We start from the raw sequence: 14817 nt of genomic DNA, 5'->3' as shown, positions 1-14817 counted from the left end.
GGACAGGCAGGTCCAGGCTCCTTTAAAAATGAATCACCCCAGTGAACTAGGAAGAGCAGGAAGGAACTTAACCAACCAGTTCAGTGGTAGCTCCAAAGGGCCCTCAGAGCCCTTTATCATGGGGTTTAGGTGATCCTGAATACCAGAGAGAAGCTGGTTTATCCCAAATTTTCTTCTAGAATGGTCTGATACCTAATGGCAGGGATCTTTGGTCAAACTACTTGTCAGTCTACACAGAATCACACTGCCAGGTCGTGAAGGAAAAAATCAGAACTCTCCTAAAGCTGTGAGGATAGAATGCAGGAACACTGAGATATTTCTACCCTATTTAATGATGTGCCCACAGGGCATCCAAAAGGCCAAGCAGGTTCCCAGAAAGGAAGGAAAACTTGTCGACACAAAGTAGAACCCATTTCTTAAGAAGTAAATAGGATTTATGAAGGCTGGGATTCCACTGGATTCCTGTTGCTTCAACGTCCATAACATTTTCAAAACGCTCCTTGGAGGGTGATACAGCTCCCATTTGGGAACCACTGGGCTTGATCACAAAGGTTCCATATGCCATGCTCAGTTTAGACTTTATCTGTTGTAGCTGAGAAGCTAAATGAGGCCTGTAAGCCATAGAGGCCCTCAGAGTTCTGCTTTAGAAAGTTCACCCTGGTAGCAGCGTGGGACATGAGGCTGCAGGCAGGGAGGCCTGCAGAAATCCGGGAGAGAAATGACCAGTGGCTGAGCTCCAGTGGCAGTGTAAAATAACTCTCAGTGCCGGGGGTGGGTGATGCTGAGGGACAGTGAACATGGGAGGGGCAGGTTTGGACAGAAGACGACTTTGGACGGACTCTATTTTGGACCTGCTGAGTTAGAAGTGCCTGTGCACCACTGAGGTGGAGAAAGACAAGACTGGAGCTCAAGGGAGCCACAAATACAAATGTAGAGCCATAAATCCAGAGACAGAGGTTAAACCCCTAGACTGATGAGCTAGCTGAAGAGGAATGTGAGGAGCAGAAAAGAATCCCAGGAAGCAACGTTAAAGGGCTGGAGGAGAGGAGTCCTCCACAGAAATTAGTAAGGAGTGAACTGAGAATTCACCGGGCGACAAGTCAGGAGAGAACTGTATCAAGACGGTCAGGAGAAAGCTGTAGAACAGAGGACTGTGAAATGTCCCCAAGTGCCAGGTAAGATCAGCATTTCTCGGCCCCTGCACTGCTGACTTTTTGGGCTAGAAAATTCTGTTGTGGGAGCTGTCTTGTGCACTGTAAGATGTTTAAAATGCCAGTAACACAACCCCCTCGATAGTGAAACCCAAAAATGTCTCCATACATTGACAGATACCCCTTGGGGGACAGAACTCCTGGTTGGGCACCGCTGGGTAAGATAAAGACTGAAAGGTCCTCCCTAGAGGGAGCAGTGTCCAGTCATGGACACCTCAGCGAGGACCGTCCCCACGGGATTACAGGGACAGTCAGAGGCAGACGGGGAGGAATGGGTGGTGTTAAGAAGGTAGATGCAGTACAGATGACCCTCCAGAAAACTCTTTCCAGAAGTACAACTGCAGAGGGAAGGAAAAAGAACGGGCAGAGTACAAGGGCTGAGACCTGAGCATAGTCCTCGACTGAAGAATGCATGCCAAAACTCAGGGCAGCTTGAAGACGTAGGAGAGAGAACATGCAATGCAATTCCCCAACTCAAAAACCTGCACAACCCCACCACTGCCCACAGAATCACAAATACTACATTCCACCAAATGGAACAGCACAGGTGATGGGACCCTCAGAGTCTTTGCAACTATGAGTGATGACTTTTGTATGTCACAATCATCCCTTTTAGGGTGGGATTCCACGGCCTCAGCAAAATGGGCTTAACCGGCCTGTCCCCCTCCATGCCTTTGATCCCTGTGGCTTCCCCATTACCTCCTGGGAGTCCACAATCCTTAAGCTTCACTTATCCAAACTCCACTCACCTAGTGGAGAAATTCACAGCATGGACTCTGCAACCACACTGCCTGAGTTGGACTCCCAGCAGCCCCACTGATAAGCTGTGTATTCTTAGACAAGTTACTCAGTTTCTCTTTGTGTCAATTTCTTCTGTATAACATGTAGATAACTAACTGACTGTACCTAATATGGTTGCTATAAGGATGAAACACAGCAGGGCCTGGTACATAGAAAGCATGCTCCCCTTCCTCCCACTCCTTCAAAGCCCACCTCTAGACACCAATTTCACCAGGACGCCCTGCAGCACGGTCTGGTCTGAACCTTACTTGAGTCCCCATCGGGTCCCCACCAGTGATGACCCAGGAGAAGACGCCTCTAACTCACATCTTTGTTGCTGACACCACTGGGCCCACCTCCGGTGCTGAATAAAGTTGCATCAGAAAAACACTGGCACATGAAACCCACAAACAACAAGCGGAGCAGAAGGGAGAAAGCGTTCTACTCGAAGACAAAAGGACCTAAGGTACTGAGGCACACGGCAGAGAAGCAGAAAAGGAGAGTGATGTGTAAACGCTGAGTAAATTAACGTAGTCACTTGGGCTGTGACATTCAGTGTTCCTTAAAATGTTAATTAGTCAATTAAACAAAGCTCAGCTACTTTTATCTTCAGTCCTTCAGAGGAATGGCCTTGAAAGGAAAGTCTCTGAAATGTAACAGCAATAACCAAAATCATATTAACTCAGGACTAATGAAACCAAATTAAAGAATGGTCTAACTATATCTTTGCAGTCACAATATCCAAAGTTTAAAACTTTAAATGCTGAGATTGATTTGGTATTTCTTTTAAAAGTACGTTCATATTAAAGAAAAGCAGACTAACAAGGAAAAAATCCTATTTATATCTTTACAAGAAAGCTGTAAATGCATCATTTAACCAATTCTGAGCACTTCCTACGTACCCAGTCGTTGGAGCTGGAAAGACTGGCAAATCGTGCTAAGAGCTCTGATAGAAAGAAATGCATGCCTGGATCACAGAGCAGGGTGCACAACTCCACGTTCCTGGCCTCTGACATCACCCATAATGGGCACAGCCATTCTCACCTGCTCTCTCCCCTCAAGACTCTACAATGAAGAGGTCCCACTCCACCTTGCCAGTCCTGCTAGTTTACATTTCCAGCCACTTTGATGTGGCCTTGTGGTTGGGGCTCAAAAACAAGTACAAAGCCAAGGGCTTGTTTAATACCAAGTAATATGGGCAACAGACACCTCACACTATTACACACCTCCAGCTGGAGGGTGAGGCTTGAGGGAGTCGGCCACTCAGAAACAGGTTAACAAGGTGAGCTGTGGGAACAGGGAGGACTTCTGACAAGGCTTTTACATCTCACGTAGCCTTTGGAGCAGCTGGCAGGCTGGCCTCTACACTCAAAGACATGATGTCCTTCAAGGCCTGCTCAAACTCATCTCCCTCTCTGCTCACCCCCTCCCTCCTGCTGTCCACACTAGAAAGGCAGCTGGGAATAAGGAGCGAGGGGTCTGGGGGCCAGTTCTGCTAGTGACCAGTTATTTGAGACGGAGCAGTTTCCTCATCTGCAAAGAGAGGCTAAAAAGGCTTGCCCTCACATACCTCAAATATATGCGGAAGCACTTTGTAAAGTTCCATAAAAACTCTCCAGGACCAGCTCTACCATAACTTTCTATCTGTGTGCTTAGCTCCCCAACTAAATGCAAACTGCTCCAATATATTTCCTACGTTTTCTATCTAATGTTTTGGACACACAATAGGTATTTAGAAAGTAAATAAACAAATGGATAATGCCATGCCTCTTTTTCAATTTCCTAAGTCTAACAATAAACCAAAACACGTAGGAAGAGATTTTATAATCCAAAAAGACAGCACTGGTGGCGTTCAAAGTCACACCTATAACAAATGAGCAATCCAGTATCACAGAAACGTATTTGCTTCTGAAAGCTGTCCCTCAATATACAAAATCCCCAGCTCCTGAGAACAGCAGTCCCACAAAGGCACACACAGAATACAGACTGATGCAGCTCAACCTTTACGGGGCGCAGGGGGAATCGGAGTCCAGTCACTGGGGGCTTGTGTCCTTCAGAATCTTAGTCTGGGCCGTGATAGCTTGACTAACAAGCAACATGGGAAACCTTCCTTTATGTAGAGTCAGCATTGTTTTGAAAAATATATACAAGCCCTCCGCTGCCTGTTTTACAGCATCATCATGGAACATTCAACACTCAGTTTCTAGTTCTCCCTGCCCAAGTGAGAAGAGTCAGGGCTCCTCTCGTTCTGGGTAACAATCTCAAGCAGTTATCAAGTCTGGATAGCAGGATAACCAGGCTAAGCTGACTTCAGCAGTCTGTCACTCTACCCAGCTTCTCATCCTGTGTCCCTCCTCCCACTGAGGTCTCCACGCTGCCGAACTATTAAAGGGAAGGATCTGACAGGAGTCATTTACAAGGGCTGCCCAACAAACCCAAACCCCTCGACAAATCCATTCATACTCACAGGAGCCCTGTAAATCAGGCACTGTCACTTTAACTGTGAAAGCACCTGCTTTTTAACTGTGAAATAAAATGTTTTCACCCCTCTTAAAAAACTCCCCAGCAGATAGAGAGTTAGGGAGTCTAGAAGTCATCCCAGGCTTTCTAGGCAAAGCCTCAGGCAGGGCCTGGTCATCTTTTTTTCTTTTTTTTTTTGAGTTAATTATAGGTTACAATCTTGTGAAATTTCAGTTGTACATTAATGTTTGTCATTCTTGTTGTAGGTGCACCACTTCACCCTTTGTGCCCACCCCCCACCCCACTTTTCCTCTGGTAGCCACTAATCTGTTCTCTTTGTCCACATTTTTAAATTCCTCATATGAGTGGAGTCATACAGAGATTATCCTTCTCTAACTGGCTTATTTCACTTAACATAATTCCCTCAAGGTCCATCCATGTTACTGCAAATGGAATGATTTTGTTCTGTTTTACAGCTGAGTAGTATTCCATTGTATATATATATACCACATCTTCTTTCTCCATTCATCTGTTGATGGGCACTTAGGTTTCTTCCATGTCTTGGCTATCGTAAATAATGCTGCAATAAACACTGGGGTGCATAGGACTTTTGGAATTGCTGATTTCAAGCTCTTTGGATAGATACCCAGTAGTGGAATAGCTGGGTCGTATAGTAGTTCTATTTTTAATTTTTTGAGGAATCTCCATACTGTTTTCCATAGTGGCTGCACCAGTTTGCATTCCCACCAGCAGTGTATGAGGGTTCCTTTTTCTCCACAACCTCTCCAACATTTGTTACTATTAGTTTTAGATATTTTTGTCATTCTAATGGGTGTAAGGTGATGTCTTAGTGTAGTTTTGATTTGCATTTCCCTGATGATCAGCGATGATGAACATCTTTTCATGGGGCCTGGCCATCTTCATCCTTTTAAACCTACTACTGTGCAAATCGTAGTGGGTGTTCAACAATGTCCTGTTGAAGGATGGCTCGATCACTCAGTACTGGGTGCAGACTGAGCGCTGGACGATGGAGAAGGGGTGACCCCTGGGGGCAGAGGCCCACTGCCCAGCTCTGGGGAGCTCTCCACAGTCTTTCAGACTCAGCCCAGGACCTTGCTCTCAGGGCAGGGCCCAGCCCCACCCTCACATCCTCAAACTTACCACAGCCTACTCTACCCTCCTTCAGCATCTGTTACCAAAAGCAAAGATGAGGGTTCTGAACAACGATTTTACCACACAGATCTCTTACATGCAATAACTCCTCTTACAGGGGAACACATCCCCTTGCTTGCAGAGCAAGTTCCCCTCAGGGCATGAAGTTTCTGACATAAGATCCCCATCTCCAGCCTCCTAAGAGGCCCCAGAGCATGGTGACTGAGAATGCAGATCTCTCAGTTCTGCAGCTTACCAATTTTAAGACCTCTGGCAAGTCACCTAACCTCCCTGTGCTTCTGTTTTCTTACCTGTGAAATGCCAGGAGTAATACGACCTACCTCAAAGGCTTGCCATGAGGGTACAAGGAGTTATTACGGCAGTTTGAACAGTGCCTGTCACATAATAAGCACCATTTAAATACAAGCAATTGTTATTAAAAGTCCTATCACTTTCTGTCATGATGTAAAAAACAAAGGACTTTGAATGCGTTCAGAGCAAAGCTACAATGAGGTGACCATTCTCACTTCTCCAAACCTAAGCAGGTGGAAGAAGTGTATTTCTCCCCACAACAAACAAAGCAAGGGGCATGCATAAAATAATCCCCCAGGGGCTGGCCCCGTGGCCGAGTGGTTAAGTTCACGCGCTCCGATGCAGGCGGCCCAGCGTTTCGTTGGTTCGAATCCTGGGCGCAGACATGGCACTGCTCATCAAACCACGCTGAGGCAGCGTCCCACATGCCACAACTAGAAGGACCCACAAGGAAGAATATACAACTATGTACTGGGGAGCTTTGGGGAGAAAAAGTTAAAAATAAAATCTTAAAAAAAAAAAAATAATCCACCAAATATTTACTGACAAGTTCTAAAGAAGTAGAAGGAGTGACCTTCAAAATTCTCTTCTTCGAAGCCCTTACAGATGTTCTCCTCAATGTCAGACAAATAAGAACCTTGTTGTGTCTTTCTCAACCTAAGCAATCTTTTCCGAGGCACGTGACAGGGATTCACGAAGCACGGCTGCATGTGATTCACAGATGTGTTCCTGCAGACCTTACCTAACTCAAGACCAGCTATCCCCCGGCTGGGGCAGGATGCGGGAACCCATCCTGAGAACACCTAAGTCTGAAGTATAGTGCTGTATTTTTGTTTTACTGGTGCTTTCTAATACCAGCATTATGTCTAACATTTCTCAGTTGCATCTCATAAACTGACAGTGTGGCATATCACAGTGTTTTTATCACATTTCTGTTTCAAAGTTACTGATTTTCAGCATGTTTTTCAGCATTAGTATTAGCACACTTGGATGTTATTTTGAAAGTCATAATATGGATTTAAGTTATAACAGATAATGTTAAAATAATAACACAAATGTCACCAAAATCCTTGAAGAAGTTCTCTAAAGAACAGGAGCTCACATAGTATTGCCAAGGGTTAGTAGGTATTTCTAAGAAAAGGTGATGCCACTGGGTAACAAAGCATTTCTATAATTCAGCTGACTTACTAGCTTTAAAAATATGAGATGGCTTGATGCATAATTTGGGGGAAGGTGTCCAGGGAAATTTTGCACGTACTGTGAAGCTTTCATTAATATTATGTCATTAGTTGAAACCTGCATAATACAACTTGCATATAATGGGATCACACTGTACTAGGAAATAAACTGAAGGGCTGTCTTTTTTCTTGCTTAGAGATTTAGATTTTAAGGGTGCTGGGTCACTGAGAGCTACACAACACCCTCGCATCACAGGCACTGCAACCACTCACCCTGAAGGCAAGGGAGGTCCAGGAGCTCTCAGAACCAAGTCACAATACTTGAAGGTAGGAACAGAACTCCAGACCAGGGGTGTGTGTGTGCATATGTGCAAGTGCATGTACATAACTGCAGAGGAACTGCCTGGACAGCTGTTCAGCCATGCCGTGTGAAAGCCCCGGAAGAAGATGCGAGCTCGCCCTCTGGTGCCACACCTCAGCTTTAAACCCTTCTCCCTGCTGCTTCTGAAACACTACAGAACTTGATTTCGATCATCCTTGTCAATATCCTCCCTCGCCAGCACAAATATTCAAAATGTGGCCATAATCAAAACTCCCAAATCATATTCTTTACATGTGATTCACATTTATCATCTAAGTTCCAGCACAGTGTCCCCAAAATGTTGGCCTGCTTCTCTCTTCGTGAGCCCAAAATGGTACCTGGAGACCCAAGGCCAGAGCACAGCTGGCCTCTCCCCTCCCCTCTGGATTCCCAACGGCTGAAAAGACAAGTGACTTTACCTCCTCCCTAGTCTGTCCAACAGGTAAAGCATATGGCTGCGTGTTAACTGGCAGCATGGGTCACCTGCAGACCAGGTACCTGTCAGAGAACATAACCCATGACTCACTGTTCTTCAACATCTTCCAAAAGTTCAACTGAAACAATTTTTAAGAGACTTCACGGATGGTGTGCACACATTCCTCTAGATCAGAGTTCCAGTGGGGCTGTGTGGCCTGCAGCATCTTATTAAACCAGTACAGGGTTTTTCCGTTACAAAATGTAAACCCAAATGCCTTTTAGGTACATCATGCATTCTCGGGTCAGCCAGGGCTCCGCCCCAGCCCCACCCAGATACTTACTATGGGCCAGGACCCTGGAGGAGTCTGGGTGTGTGACTCTGGTGCTAGATAAAATCTACCCCTCAGTTACGCCAGGCATCACAGAGCCGGTCACCTGCACCACTGTTTCATTCCCTGGACAGACTGCTTTTAATGACATGAGCAGACCTAATAAATCTGTCTTATTTATGAAAGGATATTGCCATGGACATTGCTCAGTATTTTACAATGTCTTACAAATGGCTAAGTGACTGGTTTGAGGTTTTTTTTTTTTAATCTGATGGACACTGTCGAGCACACCACTACTTCTGTCTGCCTCTGTGTGCAACAAATCTGAAAGCCAAATTTGTGAGTTACCTCTTGTAATGATGCAGGACGTCCATTATTTTTCCTAGCAGTATTGTCCCTACTAATAATATCGTCACTTATTTACTATTTATCTTATACTATTATATGTATTTTGGAAAGCCACTTTATTTTTGGAACAAGGAGCGTATAAATGATGAAAACATAAGCCATCCACTACCTCTTCGCATAACTTGCAAGTCAGTTTTACCCAGTACATATTAAAGTCTACACCTGACAGGTGCCAACATGCCCCTTCCTCGTGACTTTCAAAGTCAGCCAGAGAGGGGAGTGAAGTGAGAGGGAAGCCGGTGCTGACCTACTGCCCCCAGAGGCCCTACAAACATGGCTCCTTTCAGGAAGGGCTCCTCTCTCTGCCACACCCCTGCTCTGCTTCTGAGAGGCACCTGTGGCACAAGCACAGGAGCGCTCGGTCCTGGAGCCGCTCGCCTCACCCATTCCACACTTCTCATCCACCTCCCCGTGGCTCCTCCCTCAGCTTCAGATTTGGCTATTCACAGCACCACAGCCTCTACCTGTTCCCATCTCACTGGTTTCTCACTCAGCTCCTCTCAGACATCTCAGGCCGGCTCCTGTTGCTCAGTGCTCTGCCAGCCAACCCAGTCCTCAGTCCTCCTTGCCCCTCTGGTTCACGCAGGTGCCTCCCCTGCATCCCCCCGTCCCCAGCTCACTGTGAAACAGTGACACAGTGAGCTGGGCTGGGATTCCTCCCAACTCTTCCTGCCTTGTCTTCTCCTAAGGGGTCCTTTCTGCTTGGCTCTAACCTACAAACCCTAGATTCCTCCGGGCACTGTCACCCTCATGTGGGCCCAGCTTTGTCTCTCTGTAGCTCTTCTCAACAGCAAATCTCCTTCCTCACCTATCAAACTTGGGAATTCATTTCTGGCAAATACAAAAATGAGAGTCCCATATTTACCTCAGAGACTAGATGTATGCGGAGAGGCAGAGAAAAGAGCAATGAACTAAGAAACGACAAGTGACAAAGATGCAGTCACATAATCTGAACCTGCTGCTGGATCACATCACCACGGACAACTACAAGAGTCCAAGTGATTCCATCTTCTTGGGATGGCTCCTTAAGAAACGTCAATGTGGGGAACAGCCCCATGGTCTAGTGGTTTAGTTTGACATGCTCTGTTTCAACGGCCGAAGTTCCCAGGTTCAGATCCAAGGCGTGGACCTACACCACTCGTCAGCCATGCTGTGGTGGCAACCCACATATAGAGAAAGACTGGCACAGATGTTAGCTCAGGGCTAATCTTCCTCAAGCACAAAAGGAGGAAGACTGGCAACAGACGTTAGTTCAGGACTAATAATCTTCAGCAAAAAAAAGAAAGAAAGAAATGTCAGTGTAACAACTTAATAGCAACAATAACAGATTATTGTAGTTATCTAGCCTTTATTAATGGCATTAACAACTATAATGGTAACTTGTTTTAATAAGAAAAAGTCATGTTCATGGGTAATCAGATACACGAACTTCATATATAAGAATTATAAGAAAAAATGTTTATAACAGGTGCCAAGTGAAATGAGACACACACTCATGTACGTACAAGAGCTTATCTATGAGTAACCAGATACACGCCTTACCCATGTAATTTTATACACATGCAAACACATCTACTCCAGAAGCAACAGTATTATTTCCACAGTGAACAAGAAAAACTTGCATTTTACTTTCACATACTCTACAGAAAACCCAAAATGCTCTTTCAAAGGAAAATTGCTTATTATGTTCTTATACATTTGCAAACAGAAATCGATGAAACACAAAGTAGAAAAGACAAGGGGCTCTGATTTCTTATAAACCCAAACTAGGCCTTAAAAGGAAGTTATGGTTTTGCTAACCAAGTCCTTTCACAGTTAAATTTTAACCTCACGACCCATGTGAACCCAGTCAGTTTCTGGCCTTGTTCACAACACCCAGCACACACTGTTTACTTTATGGGTTGCCCTTTCTCGTGTCACTCGAGTGCTGGCTTGCTCAGCGCAGGCTACTGCAGGAACCTCACCATGGGGATTCTGACCACGCTCCCTACGATCCTCATCAGCCCCTGCCTCCCTGCATGGCATCAGCGTGGACCCAGCGAACCTCTTCTCCTGCAGCAACATGACTGTGAAGCCACCAGCGTGGCAGGGTACCTTCATCTTTCTTCAGACACTGCAGTAAAAGAGAATGATGGGGAATACAGAAAAATATACACAAATGAGTATGTAGAAATAGGAAATATTGATAACACTCTGTGCACAGGTGTGATGACATCAGCATTTCCAGTTTCCTCTTTTCGGCTCCTGGAATAAATCAGGGAACATCAAAACAGAACATGACAACCCTGAACTTCTTCCATCATGATGATGGATGATGAAAATGGTGAAAGTCTGTCATCTGCAAACAGGATGGACTTGAGGCCAGACTTTTTTAATCAGCATGCGCTGATGAGCAGACTTTACACCAATTAATTAAGTCTGACACACCAAACTCCTCTGAGTTGTTACAACAAAGAAGTCAAATACAGGAGATTGTGAGTACTTGACTGTAGGTCACTAGAGATCTGGACATCTGCAAAAATGTGTAATAGTTGTATTCTGAAAATGCTTTAAAATCTCAAGCTATAAAGATAAACTTCCTACAGGAAACACTTCAAAGTGATCTGGTCTCTGAATAGGTCAGTTTTCTTAGTAAGTTTATTGTATGTAACTGCCTAAAGAACGAGCCTTCAAATTTTCCAGGACACTAATAAACACTCATTTGAGCAAACCTACAGCTTTTTTTTTAGTAGCTATGGTTTACTAAGGACAGTGTTCTAGGAGGCATAATAAAAACACCAGGTTTGCCTCAGGATTAAACACTTCCTACAGAAGAAAATACATGGAGTCTCTGAAAATCAGCTAATTATGACCAGCTGCTATTCAATGCAAGTCACTTCAAATAATGTTTCTGAACACCTGTTAGGTGCCTGGTGCAGAGTGCAACACAGGGGATGCAAACAATAAATAACATCATAAGCCATACTTTCCTACTTCTTTGAGTATCTTATACTTTTTTGTTGAAAACTGGATCTTTTAAATAACATAAGGTGGCAACTCTGAAAATCAGATTCCCTCTCCTTGCAGGATACAGTGTTGCTGCTGCTATTAGTTTGTTTGTTTAGTGTCTTTCCTGCACTAATTCTGCAAAGTCTGTATTTTTTTGTCATGTGCAGGCAATGAAGTCTTTGCTGAATTAGCTTAGTGGTCAATTAATGACTAGACAGAGACGTCCTTAAATGCTTTGAACTCACAGGTCTCCCAGCCTTTGCCAAGGGCCTCTGTGTGTGTTTGGGCATGCCTTCAATGTTTTACCAGTTTACAACCCTCTTTCAGCCTTTACTTTCTGCTTGTGCAGAGCCTCAAGGTCAGTCAGAGGTGAGAATGACGGCCTCCTCAGCTCTTCCCTGAGCACACATGGTCTCCTAGAGCACCAGGAATATATCAGAGCTTTTCAAAGCCCTCTGTGGCTACCTCATTCCCAAGATATTCTTTTTAAGTTTTTTGGCCCACTTCTTATTTGCCCCAACTGGTATCACTGCTACAGGGGAACTGAAATCTTAAACAACTGCTGCTGACTGTTTTCAAGAGATGCCCTAGAACACGGCTTTCACCACTAGGCCATCTGTGAACCAGGCCAAGTGAAAACAAGCCCTGTGAATAAGGCTCTACCAGGGGCTTCCACACAAGTCAGACAGTGACACTTCTCTGGGGCCAGGGCTTTTGGGGGAGCTCCAGATCTGTTCCCCCCCTCCAGTGTTGACTAGGCTGTTTGTTTTAAAGCTACCACAGAGCTAGGGAGAGGAAGTGGGAAATTGAAGACAAGTGCAAATGACAAAATTCACCATTCTTACTACGATTCAGTCATTTTCCCTGAATAAACTCTCCTAGGATTATTGCAAGCCTTTGGTTAATTTCTAGAGTTCTGAAAAAGTTGATTTTCATCATTTTTGCCAGTGTTCTCATCGCTTTTATGGAGAAGGAAATTTCTTGAGTCCTTATTCTGCCATTCTGGAAGTGCTTAACATAAATTTAAGTTTATATACATATTTTGTTATAGAAAAACATGATAGGATGATCATAAAAGAATTTCAAGCAGGACAATACTCTTAGGATCAAATTCTGGGTATAAATGTATAGAAATAAAGAAAAAATGTAAAAATTTCTATTTTTTTTAAATGGCTGATAATGGTTAATAAGTTACCATATCTGGATTCTGTTTAAATACATTTAAATGACACTGTTTACAATAAACTGTAAACTGTATTCCTCTGCATTTATTTATACCTTTAAAAAACTGGGTGTGACAATGTTAAATGTGCAAGGACTCTGTTTTTGTAAATTCTTTTAGGGGATACACAAGCAAAAATGTTTGATAACCACTTTCCAATCAGCCTCCTGAAAATTACACTATGATTACATCATACATACATTCAGGAACCTCAGAAGCTCCCAGACTGAGGTCCCAAGTCCTTTAGATATGTTCAAGGAGCTCCACAATTAGGCCTTTCCCCCTGACTGCCCACCAGCCGACATGCAGAGCCTCTGCATCAGGTTCGTGCTCCCTCCCCATGGCTGCAGCACGGAGTGTGGATTACAGGGAAGGAGGGACACAGGTGATCAGAAGGCTAACTGCAGCCCCCTGGTGCCCACACAATGCCTCAAGTTCTCCGAGTGTTTAAAATCACTTCTTGATTAACTGGTGGGTATGTGTTTGAGTGAAAACTCAAAAGGTCTTTAAAAGAAATTTTCTCAAATATTTTGAAACCCTTTCTCTACTACAAAATTTCAAACGACACTAAGTCCTATACAAAAAGGGAAGCTAATACTTACAAAAATATTTTGTCAACTTGTTTTAATTAGTCCAGGAGCTATAGTGAGCTCACTCAGCATGTCTGACTGACCTTCTGATTGAGTCTATCCTCGCTCATGTTATTTCAGCATGTGAGCCTGCTCCAAAGTGGGCAGCACGTCGAGCACATGGTGATTACATTCAGTCAAACATGTTTTTACTCTCAGAGTTTAAACACAAGGCTTTCTCTCAAACCACTCTATCCAAATAAACGCGGGTGCTTCACATCCCCCTCCTCAAAAACACGAGCTCTTCAACTACATTTAACAACCTGGGCTTTTAATACTCTCAATATATTCAGTTTCTTCTCCTAGTCCACTCTTTTCTTACTTTCAATTAAAACCCACAAGCCTACCCAGCCTTGAGGTCAAACTAAACAAAGCTACAGGCTTCTATTTTATCTATTTTTGATTCCCATTCTGGTTCCAAAACTCTGATATTGGTAAGAAATTTATATCAATAATGACTGTAACGTAGAAAATTCTTATTTTCTTTGTCTAACAGAGCCCATGTCAAGACCCAAAAGGACATGGACCCAAAATATGCCTGGTTTAGGCTGAATGTCAGGATGAAGATGGTGGTTTCATAGTTTTTCTGAGTGTTTCCTAAAAATACCAAAGTTCCAGACAACAGAAATAAGGCAATTCCTTGGTTCAGAGTCTACAAATGCTCCCTGAGCCCACAAAGGGTCCTGCAGCGACCTGCCCCGGGTCAGCCAGCTGGTAAGCGGCTTCCCTCTTCCATTCCCACCCATATGCACACAAATAAAGAGCACAGGGCCAGTCTACACAGAGAGGCAGTGACCAACAGCTTTATGTAACAAGATCACAGTAAGTAGGTCTACAATTTGGAATAGTATCTTACTCAAAATTATAGAACCACTTAATACGATCTGGTTACACAAAAGCCTATTTCAAAACATTCAAGACCCACAATAATCCTCAGAATTACTTAAAAACTAGGCACAAGGAAAACCAAGTTAAAGAAGCAAGTGCTCAAGCCTGATTACAATATAAAGGTTTCCTGACCCCAATCTTTGCACTCCTCAAAAACACAGACAGACAGACAAGAAGGTAAATCTACTCTAGTTAACAGAATCGCTAAACTCAAAAAAAAAGAAAAAAAAAATTAGCAAAGGCTTACTTGTCATTCAATGAGAATAAAGCAATCTTCCTTGGAAAGAATGTGAAGAAACACCATTCTATCAGTATGGAGACTACCGACTCAGGCAGCAAAAAGAGCCCTGACAGTGAGAAACAGCTCAGCCTGCCTCGCCTGCACCCTGTGTGGGTCGACACACTGGGTCAACATAACCAACTCCCAAGACCATTTTAAGATTACTGTATTTAAACGAATAAAACCTCAGCACGATGTAGCT

The 14817-nt window shown here is 44.0% G+C and overlaps 1 protein-coding gene across 3 annotated transcripts in view; it reads right to left on the bottom strand.

The window, feature by feature from the left end:
• Positions 1-14817, bottom strand: part of HECA (hdc homolog, cell cycle regulator) — a 43870-nt gene that overhangs the window by 14557 nt on the left and 14496 nt on the right. The window contains exon 1 of one of the 3 annotated variants that reach the window (XM_070506238.1): positions 10573-10723. The exons of the other annotated variants lie outside the window; for them this stretch is intronic. Coding sequence (XP_070362339.1) covers positions 10573-10708 — 136 coding nt within the window. The 5' untranslated portion in view covers positions 10709-10723. Of the gene's footprint in view, positions 1-10572; positions 10724-14817 lie in introns of those variants that run through there. 3 annotated transcript variants of the gene reach the window in all.

This window comes from Equus asinus, chromosome 1 (genome assembly GCF_041296235.1).
Source record: "Equus asinus isolate D_3611 breed Donkey chromosome 1, EquAss-T2T_v2, whole genome shotgun sequence".
NCBI lineage: Eukaryota > Metazoa > Chordata > Mammalia > Perissodactyla > Equidae > Equus > Equus asinus.
Note: the sequence above shows the minus strand (reverse complement) of the source record. Positions and strands in the feature narration are given on the sequence as shown.